The 22,239-nt window shown below is 32.3% G+C and overlaps 1 protein-coding gene and 1 long non-coding RNA gene across 2 annotated transcripts; both read right to left on the reverse strand.

The window, feature by feature from the left end:
* Positions 1-862: 862 nt before the first annotated feature.
* Positions 863-1,868, reverse strand: LOC143058237 (uncharacterized). The gene has a single exon (XM_076231709.1). It carries the CDS (start codon positions 1,836-1,838, stop codon positions 879-881), a length of 960 nt encoding a protein of 319 aa, XP_076087824.1. The 5' UTR covers positions 1,839-1,868; the 3' UTR covers positions 863-878.
* A 13,119-nt stretch (positions 1,869-14,987) lies between these two features.
* On the reverse strand, positions 14,988-19,342 carry LOC143059280 (uncharacterized). The gene is made up of 3 exons (XR_012973463.1): positions 19,276-19,342; positions 17,085-17,183; positions 14,988-15,081 (listed from the first exon to the last, which is right to left on the reverse strand). It is a non-coding gene; the product is annotated as an uncharacterized LOC143059280 (long non-coding RNA).
* Positions 19,343-22,239: the final 2,897 nt, after the last annotated feature.

Consider the following 22,239-nt stretch of genomic DNA (forward strand, 5'->3'; position numbering starts at 1 on the left):
CATCTTCTTATTATCATAGTTTGTGCTACAGCTAAATAGAAGTTAAACACATTTTATTTCTTTGAATTTTCTTTAATGTTAGACTTTTAGTGACTATTATTTTAAGTTCATATACCACTGAGGACACGTATGTATACATAATAACTCAACTGATATATTGTTTCTTATGAACAATATCCATTCCATCCGTTTACTATTAACTTTCTGTACAACTGGTTTACAAAAACAACAAACCAGCCATGTTCTTGTCTACTACGTATTTATCCACTTATTTTAAAGCTCCAGTCACACTGTCACGTTTCAAGAGCAACGTTTTACTACGTTTTGAAAGCGTAGCGAAACGGGAATAAACGTAACGAAGTGTATCGAAACGTAGTGATCCTGGAAAACTGGACCTGCCCCGTATGTTTTTTTTTAAAATTCAACAACAAACGTATCAAAAATTGAATACGTATCAAGCTTAGCGGAACTCAACAAAATGTGCTAACTACGTATCGAAACGTATCAATGCGTGGTGGAAACGTGAGTCTACACGTACTAATACGTAGTAAAACGTGATAGGAACGTAGCACAAACCTAGTAAAACCTAGCTTTCAAAATAACGGGACATTTTTATTCAAAACGTAGTTGAAACGTAGCATTTTAAAACGTAGTAAAACGTGACAGTGTGACCGGGGCTTTAACCGGTTACACATCTAGTCCATCTATTTCAAATATAGATCGCTGATTTCGTTATACTTATATGACACTTTTAAAAATGTAGTCTGGTTTAAATTAGTCTCAGTAAATAAGTGTATCCTACAAGTATAAAACAGCTCAAGCAGTATGACTTGTAGTGGCGGATCCAACATTTTCATTAGATTGATCCGCATAATATGTTAATCCATGTAGTTAAACCTGTCTTCCATTGCATACGATTCTACAGCTGGTCCGTCCTGTCCAGACGGTGAAACGCCATCATTATTATTCTGAGTTTGTTCGTTTTCTCCTCCTTCTAATGTTTCATACAAGTCAAAAGAGATCATTCCAATCACTATGACATTTTTTAGTGAAAAAATGGATATTCCACGACTTAAACCATGCCATAAGATCATCCGGGTTATAAGTAAGGGTAAATTGACAACGAATGCGAGTAACACTTTGTGAATCATAACAAGCTTATGTGAAAGTTTGGCCTCTCCATACTTAGTTTTAGAAAGAGTGATTAGCGGTATTGTAGGTAATATAAAATTAATAAGCGCAATACCAATAATAGCATCATCCATTCCTGTTGGAAAAGTGTCCCTTTCCTCTTTAAAAAACAGGATTTCCATACTGTCTACGCAGTCAAGAATGTCAAATATTACTGTTCCCGTCAATTCGTCGATATATTTTCTTCTTGGGGAACCAGGCTTAGCATCATGATTTGTCGCTAACAACAGTGCAAATATAACGCCGCCTAGAGCAATAGTAGTTTTCAATGTATTTGGTCCGAAAAAAATTTCTTCACTTAGAAGAAAAACAAAATCCTTGAAGGCAATTCCTACTTTGATCGCAAGTAATGTGGAGTAAGCAAACCATGATATTGGAACGAACAGCAGACTAGCCGACTCTGGATCAGCCTCCTTATCTCCCTTTGGTTTCGCACGATTTAGATGTCTGTACGAAAGAAAAAAGCACAAACATAGCACTATGGCAACCACTATATCTGCTGCAATACACGCAAGCCATGCCTTCCCTTTATATGTCACTAAATAATAATCAAGTATTCCTGCTTGCAGAAAATGAAAACATAGACATAGAAATCTGCTAGGAAAATGTTTCACAGCTTTACAACATTTTGTAAAAACGTTTGCCATTTCTATCAACGTGTCTGTTCAAATATGTACTGTTCACCTTGGAGAAAGCTACAAAGAGAAAACAATATGATGATCATTTCAAGTGACAAATGACGTTGAATTAAATCAATGATATAATATTTCCATGGTGAATTATATTTGGTTGCTTGGTAACTTTTGCGTAGCAAATCATGACTTTTGAATTTGCAGTGATCATGACGAGTTTCTGAATTTACTTACGAATTTACGAGGAACGCAAAAGCATAAAGATAAAGAGCGGGATAAAAGGTTCAAGACCATTAAATATAAGGTCAACAAATCAATATGCATTTTAGTTGTGCGTACATGTAATGAATAGCAGGAGTTCGAATCCTGGTGAGGGAAGAAATAAAAGTTACTTCCATAAATTTTTACACTTAACATTGGTGTGCTGTTATTTAGAGTAATCACACAAATAATACATATAATGATCAAAAACAAACTAAAAGAGGGACGAAAGATACTAGGGGGACATTCAAACTTATAGATTGAAAATAAACTGACAACACCATACCAGTATCACTTTTAACAAACATTTTGCAAACTTGGTGTACTTAAAATTGGCATACTAATGTTATGACCATTTGATGTTCCAATGTAACCAATTGCGTACAAAAGTACGAATGAAACAAAAGCATGCGTAGCAACCGATAGAAATAATTAGTCAATCCGAAAAACAACAACCTCCCCCGGAATATCAAAAGGTCGTCTTGGTGAAAAAATCGTTCATATTTTGTACATAAATAAGGCCGTTAGTTTTCTCGTTTGAATTGTTTTACATTGTTATTTCGGGGTCTTTTATAGCTGATTATGCAGTATGGGCTTTGCTCATTGTTAAAGGCCGTACGGTGACCTACAGTTGTTAATGTCTGTGTCATTTTGGCCTCTGGTGGAGAGTTTTTTCAATGGCTATCATACCACATCTTCTTTTTTTATATTAACAAATACCATATTAGTTTGAATACATGTACATCTGTAGATAAAAGTAGATGTAGTATGAGTGCCAATGAGACAACTCTCTCATAACGTAAACCTTTATAGGTCAAAGTACGGAGCCTTCAAGTTGTCTCACACCGAACATCTGTAAACATCAAATCATTTTGAATCATCAAAATTAAACAAATATTTGGACAGATCAAATGAACGCGTACACTTACTATTTAATTACAGTAAATTAATATTTACCCTTTCTAGTTTTATTAAAATTATGATCAAAGAATGAGTATAGAAAAACAGCTAATCGATCACAAATGTAGTTGAATTTTGTATTTATTCTATCCACCTAGTATAATATTTGGTTTCTAATATTAACTATCTTTTATGGAGAGACAAAGACGACCAGATAAGTTTAACCGATCAATAATGTCTACTTGAATTGAGTCAGGTATTTAGTGAAAGGATTTTTTTCATTTATATGTACTGATATCTATATTAGATTTTCAACTTGAAATATTTGCGAATACATGCATAACTGTAAACTGTAAGAAGATATATTTGGAATCTGATATACTATGTAATTGTTACTAGCCTAGTTCTAGTAGCGAACAAAAAAGCGCAAATTGATAGGAAGTTAATAAATGATAGGGGTGGGATAGAGGGGATCGTATACCCTTTACGAAATGATATCCTTACGTATACAATTTCATTTGAAAAAAAACATTAGTACATAGATTTACATGTATATCACACAAAAATGCGACAAAGGTTGAAAATACTCGATAAACACGAAATAAATTCACCGACTCACTCAAATTAATGCAATGTTTTATTATTTCGATCATTAATACATTTTCCTAAAATAATGTTACCATTGCAGTCATTCAAATAGGTAACTTGAAAATAGTACTGCAAAAAAGAAAAGAAAATATATCTTGAAACTGACTCAGATTATACAGTAAATATTACAAAAGACTTGAGACATAAAAAAGTATCTTAATTTAAGGCATTTTATGTTAAAAAAATCAAAATAAGGTTGGACAACGTACTTACATCCGCATTCCTTGTTACTGTTGGTTTGTTGTCTCATTGGCACTTATACCACATCTCCTTTTTATATTGTATAAAAGATTACAATCATGTAAAATATTTGATGGAACAAGATTAAACTTTCTTCATTCCTCCCCTTAGACATTTATCTATCGATTTTTCCTAAATGTTGTTGTCACCGAGAACTTTCTATTAATAAAAATATAGAAAAATAATACAAGCTACACAATATTTGAATAATTCTTGATACCCTACGGACGTATGGACAATATGAAATATGAATAAATTATCACTGTACATTTCTTGCAATAACGAATTTGATTAAATGCAAAGAAAATAATTTAGTTAATAAAAGTTTGCAATTATAGAAAAAGCTTACAATAATAACATTCACATTGATCATCATCGGCGAAAAAAAATTGTATAGGTTTATAATTCTTTAATAACGTAGTCACGTTTTATGAACTTGACTACTTGAAAATGTAAAAAATAAAAACCTAAAAGATTAAATAAGTGACATTTCTACCCTGACACTTGACGCACTAGTCCTCCTCGTATAGCTTTTGTTATGCAGGTTTTTAAAATACAGTTAAACGCGATCAAATAAATGTACCCTTAGCCAAATAAAACAAACAACAGTTACTGTTAAACCAGTATAATATTCGGATCAGTACACACGAACTCTTGTGTGAAATACAAAATATAATTACATGTAGGTCCAATAGCTTTCAATAAATATCGCCTTGTACATTTCTTACATATGATAGAGTTATGATAAAGTTAAACGGGAAAAAAAATCACAAAACTGACAATAAATAAAAAACAAACATATAAGAGAGTAATAAACTATTGCACCGAGAACGTTAAAGTCTAATCAACGCTAATATCTTTTGCCCAAAACGCTTACATTTAAACAGGTACATGACTTTTGTACCTAGCTCATTCAGTGGCTATTTTCAATTACACACCCTCCCCACCCAAGCAAGTCCATCTGATACATGGGTGATTTAACTTAATGATTCATGATCATTGACTTCTAGTGTACTCAAAATGCTATAACGAGGACATGATATTATACTTATAAATTTAAAGAATAAATGGAAAAAAATATGTCAAATGTCTTACCTTTTCTTTTTAAATATCCGTAGATCGATTGACTGTTCACGCATCAGTTGGGAAATCACTGTATACGCCCATAGCCTTGTTAATACCATGGGAGGGGAAATAATTGGGCCACACGATAATGGGTTTGTCACTTAAAAGTAAATATACACGAAAATGTGTCACAAATTTAAAAAAAAAGTTGAAAATTTGGAGCGTGTTTAAAATACTTTTGTTGGTAAGATTGATGACGCGTTAATCCATGCAGATATAATGGTTTCGTTATTTAACAATTGAACCTGCAGACGATCTATAAAGCAATTAATTACCAATACATTAACAGATGAAAATCATCAGTTTTAATGGCTTTTTGAAATATCTCCTTATGTGCAATTGTTATGCATTCAAATAAAGTAAATCTGCATGTCAGCCGGAAACGTGAGAGTATGGGATGAAATCACCAAAGCTAGCACCTATTATATAACAACTACTTATATTCATTTTTAAAATGTACAAAATAACTTGTATTTGTAATGAGGTCAAATGGTTGATTTAATTGGGGTTTATTTTTATTTTCAAAGATTTAAGATCCTAGTGCCAATAGGGTTTTTACTGAGCATTTTCCCCTTAGCTGATCATGCTAATGGTGCCAAAGACAAAGAATATAAATTTTATATTTAAGGTAATTTATTTAATATAAATCGTGTTCGGATACATACAAAAAAATCTGTAAGCTATAAGAAAACATTTTCGCTTGGGTTAAATATTAAGAAAAAAAATTGTTTTTCAGACATGTAATACCAAGAAACTGCATTAATGCTGATAATCATCAGATTCACCATATTCTAGAATTTTACTGCTACATTCTATTCCAATGTATATCTGACTGTTATTAACAAGTATACTTCAAAGGGTGTTAATCGACCTTGACTACTCACGACGAGCTCGCACGGGTTGTACTCTATATATCTAAATCTATGTTACTGTTATAATGTCTTTACCACTGACTTAATAAACACGTATTTTGTATTCAATATTATAATATTTATACCATACCGTATTCCAAATATAAAAAAAAAACTGATCATAAACTACATTGTAATGTATTGTTAATCGGTTCGGATTATCTTCAATCCGATTGAGAATTAAATTAAGTAATCATATACTATGATCAAGGTTATTAGGTCAAGTAGAGGATAAACATAACGCAAAGATTACCTTATAAAATTAAGGAGATGCGGTATGATGGCCGATCGAAAGATCTAGCAAGACTTCAATGCATTGGATATAAGCAATTAAAGTCAACCGTATGGCCTTCATTAATGAGAAAAGCTCATACTGAATGGTCTGTATAGTATAGTAAAGTGAAGTTTTAGCTTTTAAATTAATAATGTAAGAGGAGTAAGTCAAGTTAAACAAACCATCAGTGGCGGATCCAAGGGAGGGGGCCGGGGGTTGAAACCCCCTTTTGTTGGACGATCAATGCATTTGAATGGGAGCATATAGTTGGAACCCCTCCCCCCCCTTTTACTCTGGGTTGGGAACCCCCTTTTTAAAATGGCTGGATCCGCCACTGAACCATGCACCATGTAGTCATTATGTCAATGAAAATGGAAATATGAACAAACACTCTTCATAATATGCTGAGTTCCAGTTTAAAAAAATTGGCGAAATTTCTGTCACTATGTACCCCTCACCCCCCCCCCCCCCCCCAAAAAAAAAAAAAAACCCCGCTTACCAAAAAACAACTTAAAGCAAAAACTAATCATTAAATTTCCGTAAAAAGATAAGGAAATCAAAATACCGAAAAATCCGCCTACCTATCGTACAAATGTATGTGAGACAATGTATATGTATACATATGCTTAATATTAAATTCCTACCTTGAAAACTTGAGGATTGTTAGTAGGACGAAACATGCAGCTTTGTGTATATTAAGAACGGATGGACGGACGGGATTGAACAATATCAACTCCACGACATTTTATCATGCAGTATATGGGCAAAAGCCATTAAACGAAATACAAATTTGATATAATACAACAAAAGACAAGGACTGAATTACAGCCTTCTCACTAACGACAGGCACATACAGCATGTGGCGGTTTGAACATGCGCCCTAGGGTGGACAGTGGTATAACAGCACAATATAAGAACAAACTTTTAAAAAAGGATGGAAAAAACACTCATTATATCAAAATATATATAAAGCACACAAAAATACATCTAACAACTAACTTACCATTCGGAAAGTACTCGCTGGTAATTACTGACACCTATAGTTTATAACCTAAACCAACTAATTAATGCATCGTCTATCCAAGAATAAAATATATAATTCTTTGTATCAGACATTGACCATCTGTAACACATGTTCATTGTATGTGAGAAAGTTACCAACACATCTTGAAATGTTTTTATCATAAACGAAAGAAAATAAAGTATTTGCAAGTACATCAGTTACATGTACACATTATCCCTTGACAAAATGATAAGGATAAAAACAAAATTTATAATCAGCATGCAACATGCACAATAGTGCTAAGATTTCCATAAAATTCGTTAAGTTCTTAATTCACCAATTAAACGTAACTCTTAATTTTAACAGTCTACAATCAAAACATGATTGCATGTACACATACTATATATTGATAACTTCTTTGGTATTTAAAGGATTGGGTCTATTAAAAACGCCTTGCTCATACAAACACGACAAAGTAAGGACAATACACTAAACACAAAGACTTATCATAGCATTCTTCTCTTCTTCTTCCAATAATTTAATGAAACTCATCAGAATAAAATATATGTGTAATTCCTATAATATTTTGGTATTCAACAGAATAAATATTTCAACTAAACTTGAGATTACCACAGTTTTATTAGAATTTCTGTTGGTGAATGTTGAAATCCCCTTCGATAAATATTCTTTGTTAACCATTCCGATAGTGAGCCCTTTTTGTTGACATACTTGTAGCTAAACAAGACAGTCACAGTGTAGAACACATATGTATTGGAAGAGCTACATGAAATGTTGTTAACTGATATTACTTATTTTAATGATACATTGTAATAGTATTCAAATTGTGGACGACATTTTCAAACGCAATTGCTGATATTGAGGACAATAAGGAAATATAAAACATAGCACAAGACCCCTTTATTCAATTAGAAACAATTTCAGGTGTGTAATAATGCTCACAAATGATGATTTTACCCTTGCTATAAACTTTCTATAATAGTAAACTACAGAATGGTTAGCTATTGATGTAAAAAGACATCATAAAGAATAGATATACATGTAGTATGGTCTCAGGTTTATTCAAAATTTCAGAAAGCCTAATAGGTACCACTAATTCATTGCCCCATTGCTTTCTGTGTTAAATTCTGCAATTTAAAACATTAATGGCTACTTTGTTATAAATTCAAATAAAGTGGAAGTCATTTCATGTCAAAACTATACCTTATCCTGACTTAATAAATTGTGCTGAAAAATGATAGTGGTACCTTTTAAATGCATATTAGAGCGTATTGGTTCCCGGAAGTTAGATACTAAAAACAACAGTTACTTCAGATTAAAACAACAAGGCAAATGTGCTCGCCTTGTTACATTTTTTTTTTTATTATTTAAAAGAATCATTCAACAAGGGTTCTTTATATATCCTAAGTCCCAATTAAAATTAAGCTTTCAAATGATACCAAAACTATTTTAAAAAATATTTTACCAATTGACAAAGATACAGCTATGTGTAGGAACTAATTTGTTTAAAATATGTACTTGTTTCTTGTATGTTCTTTCCGTAACCACAACATAAATACGAGGGACAAATGTAAGGAAAATTTCATTCATAGCCATGTGTTAGAATAAACAGGAAACAGATGAGTGATTAATCATATAACCTGGAAGCTCTTATTTAAAGTTCCCGAGAAAAATGCAACCACAAAGCATTAGAAATACGAACGAAACGAAGAAATGATACCTCCTTTAGGGACGACATCAAAAGATCGATGTAGGATAAAAAAAAAACTTAAATCAAATAGTTTGGGGGTGGGGTCAACATTGCTGCAAGTTTTCTTAATCCAAAATCGATTTTACATATATCTATATATAGAAAAATCAATTTTTCCCAAATGAAGTTAAGAAGGGGTGGGGGTCAGTGAAAAAACTATGTGAATTACGTTTTTTATCCTTCATTGAACTTTTGATGTCGTTCCTTATGTAGTAAGGTTATAAAATCCATATAAAATCATATGAATCAAAATTGATAAAAAAAATAATATTAAAGAAAAGACAGCCACTGACTAGGTTACTGAAATAGAGAGAGAGGACATGATAGCTAGTGTTATGATTGCCACCTCCCCCCCCCCCCCCACTTATCTGAGTCTCTGATTGACCCCATTAAAATAGGTAAGATAACTAAAGACACAAGTACGCCAAAAGACAATTTATTACTAGTGATCAACAATACCATATAAAAACATGCTCGCAGTTACTGAAGGAAACTGTTTTGATTCGACCAAATCTGAAGAGTCTTGAGTTGATGAAACTCGTGTCTATTATTGGAATATGAGATGCGAAGATATAAATCTTTCTCTATGAATAAGAATAATATGTTATGAAATTGACATCTTATCTTCTATTTGAGGAATTTAAACCGGAGTAAACCATGAAAAAACGTTGACGACGTCAAGGTGACATGACAAAATCGGCGTTTTGCATTTGCGCCAATCTGCATTTCATTTGCGCCGATTTTTTCTTTCATTTGCGCCAATTTTTTTTTCATTTGCGCCGATTTTTTTACAGGTAAGTTACAGGTTAATACAGGTGAATAGATATATAATAAGTTGTGTTATGAGTGTCAATGAGATAACTCTTCATCACAGTCTTTACTGGCGCACTAGATACATCTCCAGACTTTTTCTTGGCCGTACCCGTAGTTCTTAAGCCTCGGTCTCTCGGTCAACAGCACCTAGCTGAGTAAGATATGTTATTTTTCAGGACATTCTCCTTCCGATATGTATGGCCGTCGATGATAAAAAAAAAAAAAAAAAAATTACTCCTCGGCCCGTTTAAGTGAACAATATGGCCATCGTGTTACAACGAAGTTCCAGAACAATATGAATCAAAATAAACTTTCAAATGGTTTACTTTTATTAATAGTTACTTGGATGGAGAATTAACTCATTGGCACTCCTACCACATCATCCTATATCTATTTAACATAAGTGAACAACGTTGATAACCAGATTTACCAATATACCCTCAAATTATACATGTTATAGTTCATGTAAAAGTATTAAAACTTACCTGTAAATCCAATTAGGGGAAATTATAAAATCGGCGCAAATGAAAAAATGAAATCGGCGCAAATGAAAGAATGAAAATTTTCAAAATCGGCGCAAATGTCATACGCCCGACAAAATTATGTCTATGACCTGATAAACAAAACAACGATTAAGGATAGGTTCGCATTTTTTAATAAAGAAACAGAAGTAACAATACAATCTAAAACACAATCTAAACGATAAAACAAATTGAAAAAAAACAAGAACATAATAAGACATACATCTAAATATTAAAACAGCAAATACTTTCTAAAATAATTTAGATTAATTTATATCAATTATGTTGATTATCAGTTTTATTTAACTTTTAAAAGTTTTAAAAGGCCTGAACCTACCTATTTAGGAGAGATTCGCATTTTAGCGAGCCAGCTCTAGTTCGAGCTTATACAGCAGTAGGCGCTGATGCTATGGTAACGCAATGATTTCGTTGAATTATAGCCACATATCGAATTGTCCGAAAGTATGTCCAATTGTTAAGTTGTTTTAGAACAGATGTCTCTATTATGTCAAAAGTTATATAATAAATGTTGACCTGCTTGTGAAGTTAATTAGGTTCATATCTTATCAAAAGATTTGGTATATCAAGAAAAGGTTATTGATTCATTTGCATTATAAGAGTATTTATTCAGTATTGACAATATTAAACTATAATTTGTAGTATTGCTATTGATTTTTAAAACAGGATTTCCATCTTCGTAACTGATTTGGTCTTCTAAACAGTTTGATTCTGGCGACACTGATAACAAGAGTTATTTTTCTTTAAACATCAATAAGTTTTCGTTAGACAATCAATTTGTGCACAAGACTTTTTTAACAAATGCTTAAATTTGTGATTATTCATTGTACATATGCATTTAAAGTTAGCAGCCGGTTCGTTATTCGATATTCTATATCCAACCGGCTGCTAGCAGTCGGTTTGATATTCAAAGTTTAGTTGAAAACCATTAAAAAAAAAATACTTTACAAAATTAAAAGCATGATTGTCATAGTTAAGAGGACTGATAAGATACGAAGGAAATCGTTAAATAACCTCTTCAAGCTGTTGTAAATTCTTGTTGACCTCGAATATAAACCCTTTTCTAAGTTGCATATTTGTCTATATGCAATATTGATTTTTATCATTAAAATGACATCAAAGATGTACTTTTATATATGATATTTCGTTTAAAAACAAAGATAACAACCAATAACTTTAGAAACATTTAGAAATATAAATAAAAATATTTATGGAAAGCCCCATAAAGAAATATATAGTGAAAACCTACCTGAGACCGTTTAAACGAGGATGAGACCCCCTCCCTGGTCTTTCAATGTCCATAACATTCAACTAAAACATAGACTCTATACATAAAAAGGTTGTAATAGAAGGATTTCTAAGAATAATGTCACCTTCGATATCTATGGAGGGCTTATATTGTCACTTTTCAGCTAATAATTGTCAAAATTTTAGGACAAAGGCCACAAGGCAAAGAAGAGAGCCTCCTGATCTCTAAATCTTTTTTAATATTATGCAGACATAAATTCAATAGGTTGATACAAACGTGTTTAAAAGGATTTTGGTTACACTTCCTGTCTTCTATGTTTACGGAGCGCCCAAAGTGCTAGTTGGACATTCAAAATATATAGTGAAAACCTACCTGAAACCGCTTAAACGAGGGTGATACCCCCTGGTCTTTCAATGTCCATAAAATTCAACTAAATCATAGACTCTATATATATATATAAAGGTTGTAGTAGAAGGATTTCCAAGGATAACGTCATCTTCGATATCTACGGAGGGCTTAAATCGTCACTTTTCAGCTTACAATTGTCAAAATTTTGAGACAAAGGGCACAGGGCAATGGTGAAAGCCCTATGATCTCTCAATCATTATAATATTATGCAGAAATTAAGTCAATAGGTTGATACAAACGTGACTAAAAGAATTTTGGTTACACTTCCTGTCTTATATGTTTACGGAGCGCCCAAAGTGCCAGTTGGACACAATACAACCTTCATATATACAGAGTCTAGTATGATTTAGTTGAAGTTTATCTTATCTTATCTATATAGCAGATATTTGAATATTATATCAAACACCATACACATTGAATACATGTAAATTTAGATCTGGAAATATTATTGCATTTTTTCTTTTTTGACATAGTTTATTATTTTAAAAACTATATCATAGATTATTGTCAATAAACGCAAAACAATATCGGTTTTTGATACAAGTACATACGCATGTATAGATGTAGTTAACTAAATGTTACTAATGTATAAATTGTTTGTTATTATAGTGATTTAAAAATTCTATCCCAATGTGTTTGCTGAACCCCTTTATGAAATTTTTATCTGTATTATCTGTTTGTTCTTCTCACATTATTGTCCATATAAATTTTGGCAACTGTTAAACAAGAGAGAGGCTTAGCTAGCTATAAAATCAAGTTTAATCTACAATTTTCTGCATACGAAAATGCCTGTACCAATTCAGAGTTAATGATTTTGCATTCGTTTGATGAGTTTGAGCTTTTCGAATTTGTCAGTTGATAAGGGACTTTCCGTTTGATGTTCCGTATGTTTGTTCAAATGTTGTTATTTTACTTTTTTGTAACATGTATGCAGAACTGCAGTAGAGTCCTTGCAGTAATTTGAGGCAAAACTGATGCAAGAATAGATGGTACATTTTCTATTGAATGGACGTATAAAGATCCTTGTTATTTGACAAATTCACATCATTTCAGTTTATTTAATGTTCATCGATAAAGTTGTTCACCACCATATCACAGGATAAGTTAATACAGTTCAACAGTCAGTACGTGTTTGTCTTCCACATGTTCAATAAGCGTTGATTACGGCCCATACATGTACATGTACCATAATGCTTGTACCTGCCGATATATCTCTTTCCATCATGCAGTTATCTGCATATCTTTCGCCCTGTCTTCTTTAAATTGGCGATCTACCATCTGCATTTGAAATGCAGTAACGGCTTTCGTCTATAAAGATGATCGTCCTCCACTGTTGATGTAGTGAATTATGCCGATAGATGGTCCACTGTAGTCGTTCAACAAATATTCAAGGCGATGACTTAGTGTGAGAATAGGACCTCTAGATGGACGACGACAACTCAGACATGATAATTCAATCGACGCCAAACTGAATCATCACTAATTGGTCTCTTGTTAATGTCTATTGTCTGTTGAGCAGTATGCGTTGCGCAGAGGAACCGGTTCTTCAGATCATGTCGTAAGATGTAACGATCCTTACGCAATGTTGATATTCTGGGGCGACTAGTGAGCGTACGCTCTTTTGTACTGTTTGATACATTATCTCAGATGGTGCCATTAGAAAAAAAACCATATATGGATTGGCGATAACTGGCCAAAGCTTTTATTCATACTATATATCCATATGATATACACATATCGAGATAGATAGATGTATATGTAGATAGATACATGGTTGATTACCTGAAGATAATATGGCAACCTTGCAGATATATATATATATGAAAATGTCAAGATGCACCGTGGGATACACTGGTGCTTTAAATTTAGAATCTGTATTATCCAAAAAAAAATCAAATGTCATAGTTAACATTAAGATTATATGCAGCGAATTCTGCCATTACCGAGAATCTATTTATGATGCTTAAAGTTCAAATAAAAGCTTAAAATTCAAATAAAAGCTTAAAATTCAACATACCGCATATTCAGCTATAAAAGGCCCCGAAAAGACAATGTAAAACAATTCAAAGAAGAAAACTAATATAGTCTTGTCTTATATTATACAAACTATGTTAACAAGGAAACACAATAGCGCGTAGGCGTTTCAGACAAGAATAGGAAGAAGATAATATTACTACTTGATATTAGATAGCAAACAAAATATATATTCGAGGTTCCTCTATATTTTTGACTTTACTTTCTCTTAGATGATCACACAATTCTTCTACAGGTAAAAATGACCGTCAAGGCATTGTTTATCAACTACATATGTCAATAAGTATTTGCTCATTGTTGAAGGTGACCTTTAATTGTTAATTTCTGTGTCATTTGGTCTCTTGTAAAGTTTTCTCAATGCTGTTAGGTTGACAACATCTATCTTAACATTTATCAATTTGAATTTACCGATTAGGCATTAATTACATAAATTGTCGGTATGCCAGAGTCTGGAATTGAATGATGTGGGTTCAGCGTGCAAAGCAGGAGGCGCTTACCATATGAACACATCTGATTTCACAAATTTTGGTGATTTGCATATTCAACATGGTTTTGCGAGATTTAAAAAAAGAACATATTTTATTGCCTCTGATTTTGTTATGTCACAATGTCTTACAATGTACTTACTGACATGTAAATATTGATATTCTATCATTGAGTTCTGACACTTTTTGATATCAACAGCAAAAAGTTATCGTAGGCGAGGCAGTTATAAATGTTTTTGAAAGAGAACCAAACGATGAAACACACTGAAAACGTCAAATACTACTCCCGCAAAACGACTCTCTTCATTGATTATGTTGAATATCTGTTCCTCGCGTTTATCATATTTGATAGGAAGAATCTATCACTATAGGTTGATCTGCAGAATATGTATAAGTACATGTAGAATAAATAATCAGTCTAATTCTATGAAGGAAATATGAAGTGCAAAGATATAAAGATATAAATCTTTATCTATGAAAAAGAATAACATAAATATATTGAAATTGGCAATTGGCATCTTATCTTGTATTTGGTAATGTTTGTGAAAGACTTGGTCTTCCCGATCTCCGCGTGGGTAACACCATTCGTTCTTCTTTTTCCTGAAATACATTCATATAAAATAAGCATATCAAAGATATAACCTGAACGTGCAACTCGGTACAAAAAACTATACCATGGTTTTATATAACTAACTGACTTTTACTGATCTGCTGTTATATTAAAAATTATTACACTAATAGTGCACGTATTTCAAAAGATTTTGAAATTCCAATTTTTCATGATTCGATGTTTTATGACAAACTTATTAAGGATCACAGTTAATAAGTTACCATAACGAGATACTAAGTCTGCGATTTTATGATAGATTTTTTTTTTATCGTTTCCATTAAATTTATTCCCAATTTTTATATAATTAGTTACGATTAAGACATTAACAACTTGTGTAATTTCAAATGATCGGTGTATGAAAAAATCATAACTAAAAGGGTTATTGAGTTTGGATTAATTGCTTTTGAATTTCTTTCCCTCAATGATATTCTTAGTGAAAGATGAACCGAGGAAGATGTTATATTACCTAAATTGAAAATGTTAAATAAACAGAAAACACATTTCTCATTCTAATATTTTACTCCTTCAACCTCACAAATTTCTTTTTATCCACTGCATTAATTTTTAAGATACGTCCATCTAATTGAAGTCTGATTGATCTCAAGCTTATCCACCCTGTTTTGAAACTATCTTAAATATGATCCTCAATAAATTCGATCCAAAATTAGTCACTTTACAGGAATAGATATTCAAAAAGTCGTCATAAATTCCATTGACTCTAAAACTAATCCAAATCAGATTCCTGTTATTCGGATATTCTAAGATACTTTTCTTTTTTGGCAGAAATATCCAAAAAATGTTTTAACTGTCTTTCTGACTTTAAAACACTGAATTAAGATTAACGTTGTACACAAATTATGATGAAATAGTTTATGTCCCAGCTATATAAAAAAAAGGAATGAGAGACCTTTCTTTTTTCCTGTTTTGAAACTATGATGTTTGTACAAAGTTCAACTTTGTCGTTGTTTTAAGGCAGATGTCGGATTCAGGGATGGGGGCGAATATGTCGTTCACCCTTGGATTGGACAAAGTATGGTGTTTTAGCATAATAATATAATAATATTGCTTTATTCTCGCTACACTCGCTGATATTTTCTTTTTAATTTTGTGGAATAACGCCCCTTTCAAAATCCCGGAACCGCCACTAAAGTTAAAAATAGATTTGAACTGTGCAGTATATCTGAGGTAGTTAATGCACACCTTTGCTGTGCATTATCCAGATTATAGCATAGTAAGAACAAAAATATTTTACCCATTTCATGTGTTAATATTTTACATTACATCGGTGGGTTATATTTTATTTGTGTTTTTTGGAGGATTTGTTGTTGATTGAAGATTTTTGGTCGACATCGCCTGTAATCATATTGTCTTAAAAGGAGTAGGTCCGGTAAGGACCGATTTTGGCCTCAAATTTCAGGTTCATCTGACGAATGATTTTGACCACTTTTTAAACACTTAAGTGTCTATTTTATTTGAATTTATTAGTTTATGTGAAAGATTTTAACAGATTTAGTCATTAAAAACGATCCGATTCAAGCTCAAATATGAAAAATCTACCTAATATGCCGAAAAATGTCACTTTTCAGATGGTTTTTGGTAAAAATGAAAGTGGCCGCATCCGTGTTCATCCTCAACCTTCATATATGTTATGTATTATCATAAAATACAACTTACATTTCAATATAAAGGATGAACACGAATGCGGCCACTTTCGTTTTACACGAAAACCGTCTAAAATTTAACTAAAATGCTAGAATTATGAGGATTTCAGTAATTTAGCATGACTTAATGGTGCTAGTACCGGATATATGTGCATTGTATTGTCAAAAACAGTCCATATTTATGTAGCAGAAGCATTCTACTGTCCACTAAATAACTAAAGGTTTACATTTTAACAATTTTGTAAAACTGTTATATTTTGGGGCCAAAAAGGGGTCTTACTGAACCTACTCCTTTAAATTTTAAACAGCAATGATTCTGATTTAGACGGTACCTCTTCCGTAGAAAATTCCGAATCATGACCACTGTCTTTAGATCGTAAGCTGGAAAAGGTTGTAATTGATCCAATACTCCTTCTTCTCTGGTACATTTCCTTATAAAGAGAATAACGCAGTTTAGCTTAGAATCTTAATCAACATCGTTTGAATGATGATCGTGAAATAAGTATTAATTGTCTTATAAGAAGTACTAAATGCATATAAGTACGAAATATTCGAAACTGATACATTTTTAGAATTTCCCTTTTTGTCAATCTGCAGTATTGACGATTGGGGTTTACCTTATTTCCAATGTTCATTTATATAATGATGCTAATAACATATCATGTTCAGTCATTGATTTTCATATTATACAAAATGAGATTTAAATAGCTGAGTTGATATTTATTCTCAGTGTCGTTCGACATTTACCTGCAGTGTAAGATATGTATTTGACAAAAGAAACCATACCATAATCCCGCTGCAATTGATAGCACCTGTCCTAAGTCAGGAATCAGGTTGTCGTCTGTTTATGAGGTACATAAGTGTTTCTCGATTTTATATAGATTAGACCGTTGGTTTTTCGTTTGAATGGTTTAACACTAGTAATTGTGGGACCCTTTATAGCTTGCTTTATAGCTCGGTGTGAGCCAAGGCTCCGTGTTAGAGGCCGTAGCTTGACCTATAATGGTTTACTTTTATAAATTGTTACTTTGATGTATAGTTCTCATTCGCATTCATACCAAATCTTCCTATATCTATATACAAGTCAGTAATTATGGTTCTAGAACGTTTACTTTACTAAGATAAAAATACTGCTAAACACAATATAAGAACATAACACCGACAGTGTATGTGAAACCTTCTGTAAATGGCAATTTTAAATCATCCATGTTTTTGTAACTATGAATTACTCTGTTCATAAAACAACACAATTGACTTCTTTTAAAAATTAGTCTACCGCAATGCGTAAGTGCTTAGGAAAAATGTGATCGAAAAAGTACAAACAGGCTTGGCGTTAGCTAGTAACAATCGTTTATGAAAGACATTTTAAAATCGTCCAAATATTCAATTGTTATGAGAAAGTCTGATTATCAAATGCCAGCGAATGGAAAATGAAAATGAAAAAAAAGATCGCTCTTTCGTCTTTATTTATCATAAACGTGTCCACCTCAACGATCCCGATTTTGTATTCATTGTTACTGAGTCACACTGGGCAAACGTCTGCACCAAAGCCCGAAAGTAAATAACAGCAATAGGTTTTGAACAATAACCGAATGTATTGTCAATGAGAATTTGACATCTAGCCCCTAAATTTTGGTTCATTTTGTTTTTAATTACATATATATACATGTAGTTAAAAACATGATTGTTTTTAATCTTATCAACTACTTTTTTCTTTCAAAGTTTTTACTACATATATTAAAATTGTAGACCTAGAGAAAATTTGTCGAAGCCTTTTAGATATTAATTTAAATCATTTTTTTTAAAGTATGTTATTTTGAAACAGAGTAGCAAACATTTTAAACATTATACTCAATAGAAACTTGTTATAGAAAATTGTATGATGTCTGATGAATTGTATTCTCTAAATTCTGTGCTATTTTCACATTTCCTGACCGGTGTGAGAAAAATATTTCTCCTCACTAGTGAAAAATCAAGTCTCGGCAAATGATTAGTTGAAATTTAATTGTGACGTTAAATTTTCTTGTTTTCTTCTGGCTTTTCTTATTGTGACGTCATTAAAAAAGGCGACAATGCCTCATGACGTCACATCAAAAGTACACAACTTCCGTCAAATCTTTTAAAAGGAAAGATACAAATCATAAGAGAAACAGATTCCACCACCGTAATTCGTGCATTACGATATTTCTCCACTCTCAACAAGCAGAAGTGGAAATATAGATTCCACAACTACAACAAGTGTATAACGATATTTCTCCACTCTCAACAGTTAAATTTTAATTTTAACTGTCCCGAAATCTATATTTCCACCTCCGCTTTTATAGACCACTGTTTTTTTCATATTTCGGTTCATGTATTTTTTTTATTTCAACAGTTGCTTTTCTCAACTTCTCAGCTCTTTTTATTTTTATTACAGCTGCATGGTTAATCAATACAATGGTAAACACAAAATATTTAGTTAATTTATCAAGTTTATCATGTATCATAGTTTTCATTCGTCTTTTAATAACGATGTATACTTACAGCTGATCTATGTATTTGAAATGGAAAGGACAGAGAAAAAATATCCAGTCCCCTGTAAATATAATCCTGTGGAGAAAGAGAAAATACTAAATATACTGCTTGTCTCAAATACCTGTTGCTGAAACTTTCAGAGTTCTGCCTTCATTATTAAAACATATAGATATTAGAAATTGTATATTCCACAACGTTTCCTTAACGATATTAAACAATTTAGTGACCAGAGCGTCACGTTAACTGGTAAGAGGGGTAATTTTTACAACTATTTTCAAGATTTTGACTTCTAAAACTTCTGAACAAAATGATATCAAATTGACACGAGTTTTGGCATATATTTTTATTCGGGTATAACATTCGAACTGGTTATGATTACACAAAAAAAACACAAAGAGGTAAAGTGCGAATAAAGTTCTTATTTAAAACTATATATATATAATAAATTCAGAAACTTTTACAAGGATCCGGAATTACATTGGAAAGTCGAAATATTCTTTAAAATCCATTAAAACTGTCAGAATATTCTTTGTTTTGGGTTTTAATGATGATGGATATGACATTAAAACGTTTTCGAAGAAAAAATATATTTGTATATAACAAACAAACACAAATGTCTGAGGAAGCAAATTGATATCTACTGATTTTATTGCTCATTTATGTTATGAACAGAAACACTAGGTTTTGTGATGTTGTTGGAAGATCCTAAATAACGCTTTTTAGAAAAGAGACAGAAGTTAACAAAAGAATATTCGAATTCGTAAGACGAATACGGTCTGACAATGCCATGGCGGAACATAAGAAAATGAAAACCGACGAAAGACAATCATCAGTCTACAAACCACACAATATAAAACTTAAGACAGATCATTATAAACTGAAACGGGGGTGGGGGGGTCACAGGTGGTCCAGAATTATAAGCAGATCTTGCTGCGCATGCATATGAGGCAGAGGCCGAATTACTCATATTAGTACAAACCCAGTAAAAAGTCTAGTTCAGTAGAAAACACACGAGGAAAACAGGTCTGAATAGCGGTAAAGACCATTAGTGATCTATGAAATATATTTCCATCAAGTTCTATCGACTAATGATGGCATGACATTTCAACCAGATAACTTCAATGAACTCACCATTTGGACTATTAGTTAAACAGTTTTCTTGTGATCAAAAATCATGAACCAAGGAAATCAATATAGGAGATGTTATCTCTGGAATATCTTACCAACCGGAACAAACATGTTAATAGGGTTCATGTGCGCTAATGGTATACGAGTTTGCTGTAAATATGAACACTTGCATATATGTTTGGCGTAAAAAGTTTTTATATCAAAAAGACAATTAGTTTTCTTGTTTGAATTGTTTCACATATGTCATGATAGGCGTTTTATAGCCGACTAATACACGTTATGGGTTAACTCATTGTTGAAGTCCGTACGGTACCTTAGAATCATATTCAAAACAGTGTTGCTGTGGCTATTGATTGACAACCTTAAATTATCCCATTTACTGGGGCAGATTAGGTGAACGTGTGTCTGTAACGACAACTTCTCACTACTTACTTATTATAGAATTTAAACTGTGGGGTCACCAAAGGTTCTTAACGCCTATACTATTAAAATAATTCGAAAAACTAATCAGGAATAACTTTATGTTTTGATTTATATTATTGATATAAATCGAAACATTGTGTTATTCCTGATTAGTTTTTCTAATTTCTTTATTTAGGTGTTGAGAACCTTTTGTGACCCCACAGTATTAGTGCCTTTAACAAGTACATAGTGAGCAGCGGTTGTTGCAGACAAACGTTCACCTAATCTAACCCAGTCAATGGGATACTTTAAGGTTGTCAATCAATGGCCACAGCTACACTGTTTTGAATATGATTCTAAATTATTTATGCGTATGTCCATTGAATTCTGTGCGATAGTAATCTCATTGGAAATCATCAGACAGACCGCATCTCATTACTTTAACCTAACATCATGTTCTATAACAACATGGACAATATTTCCGATAATTTTGTCCATCATAAAACAATAAAACCTACCGCGTATGTCCAGTAGTTCCAAAGATAGTCAAATCGACCTTCAAAGGTTTCGTCAAATTTCTTTTCAAAATACGCATCAAATAACCTTACAATTTCATTAGCCTCCGTAAGAAATAGAGTACGTTCATCCTCTTTTACTGATGAATTTTTCCTATAAAGCACGTCTTCTGATAAATTGAAGATTTTCAAAATATCTCCTGAGAGATTTTTGTCGCGATCACATGGAATTCCAGACCATCCTTGAAAAGGTTTTTCAATTGAATCAATACGTTCGATTATTTGACGTAAAACAATAAGTTCACAATCGCCCAATGAACATCCAGTCTTTAAAAACTTCCTTATTCTTGGAAATTTTTTATAACGATACATCTGTGTTTTTATTTGCCCTTCTGTCATCTTGCTCTCTAATAAAATCCATTCACGGACAATATCTGTGAATATGTTTTGAACAATTTGTACCATGTGACCTATGGTTGGCAATATATCATCATTTTGCTCATCTACAGCTAGAGGCCTAGAGGTTGGTTTCGGAAGAAAATCCGATTCTAGAGTTTTCTGTCCATGAGTTGACTTTGTCTGTATAGTTTCCAAAGTTTGAATTCCAGTTTCTAATACAACCGGTGATTGTACGGGCTCTTTCATATCCGGTTTTGGTTGAGCACTGGCTAAGAATAGTGATGGCTTTAATGAATGTTGTTTTGTATCTAAAATATGTATTTGCAACTAACAATTCAAGAGTCAGTGTTATAAAAAAAAGGAATAGAAATGTTTTTTGTAAAAGAAAGATATCTGAATTGGTTTAAGGTTGAAAGGAAATGTGCAACACGTTCGGATAGACTATTTAAATTGTAAAAACAAAGCGATACTTTAAACTCGAAGTAATTGTCAAAATTCAAACACAATACCAACACAATTTAATGTTTAT

This window comes from Mytilus galloprovincialis, chromosome 14 (genome assembly GCF_965363235.1).
Source record: "Mytilus galloprovincialis chromosome 14, xbMytGall1.hap1.1, whole genome shotgun sequence".
Classification (NCBI taxonomy): domain Eukaryota; kingdom Metazoa; phylum Mollusca; class Bivalvia; order Mytilida; family Mytilidae; genus Mytilus; species Mytilus galloprovincialis.

Bases quoted from the DNA above. Each gene is read 5' to 3' on its own strand.
- LOC143058237 (XM_076231709.1), bottom strand. From the start codon at position 1,838: ATGGCAAACGTTTTTACAAAATGTTGTAAAGCTGTGAAACATTTTCCT.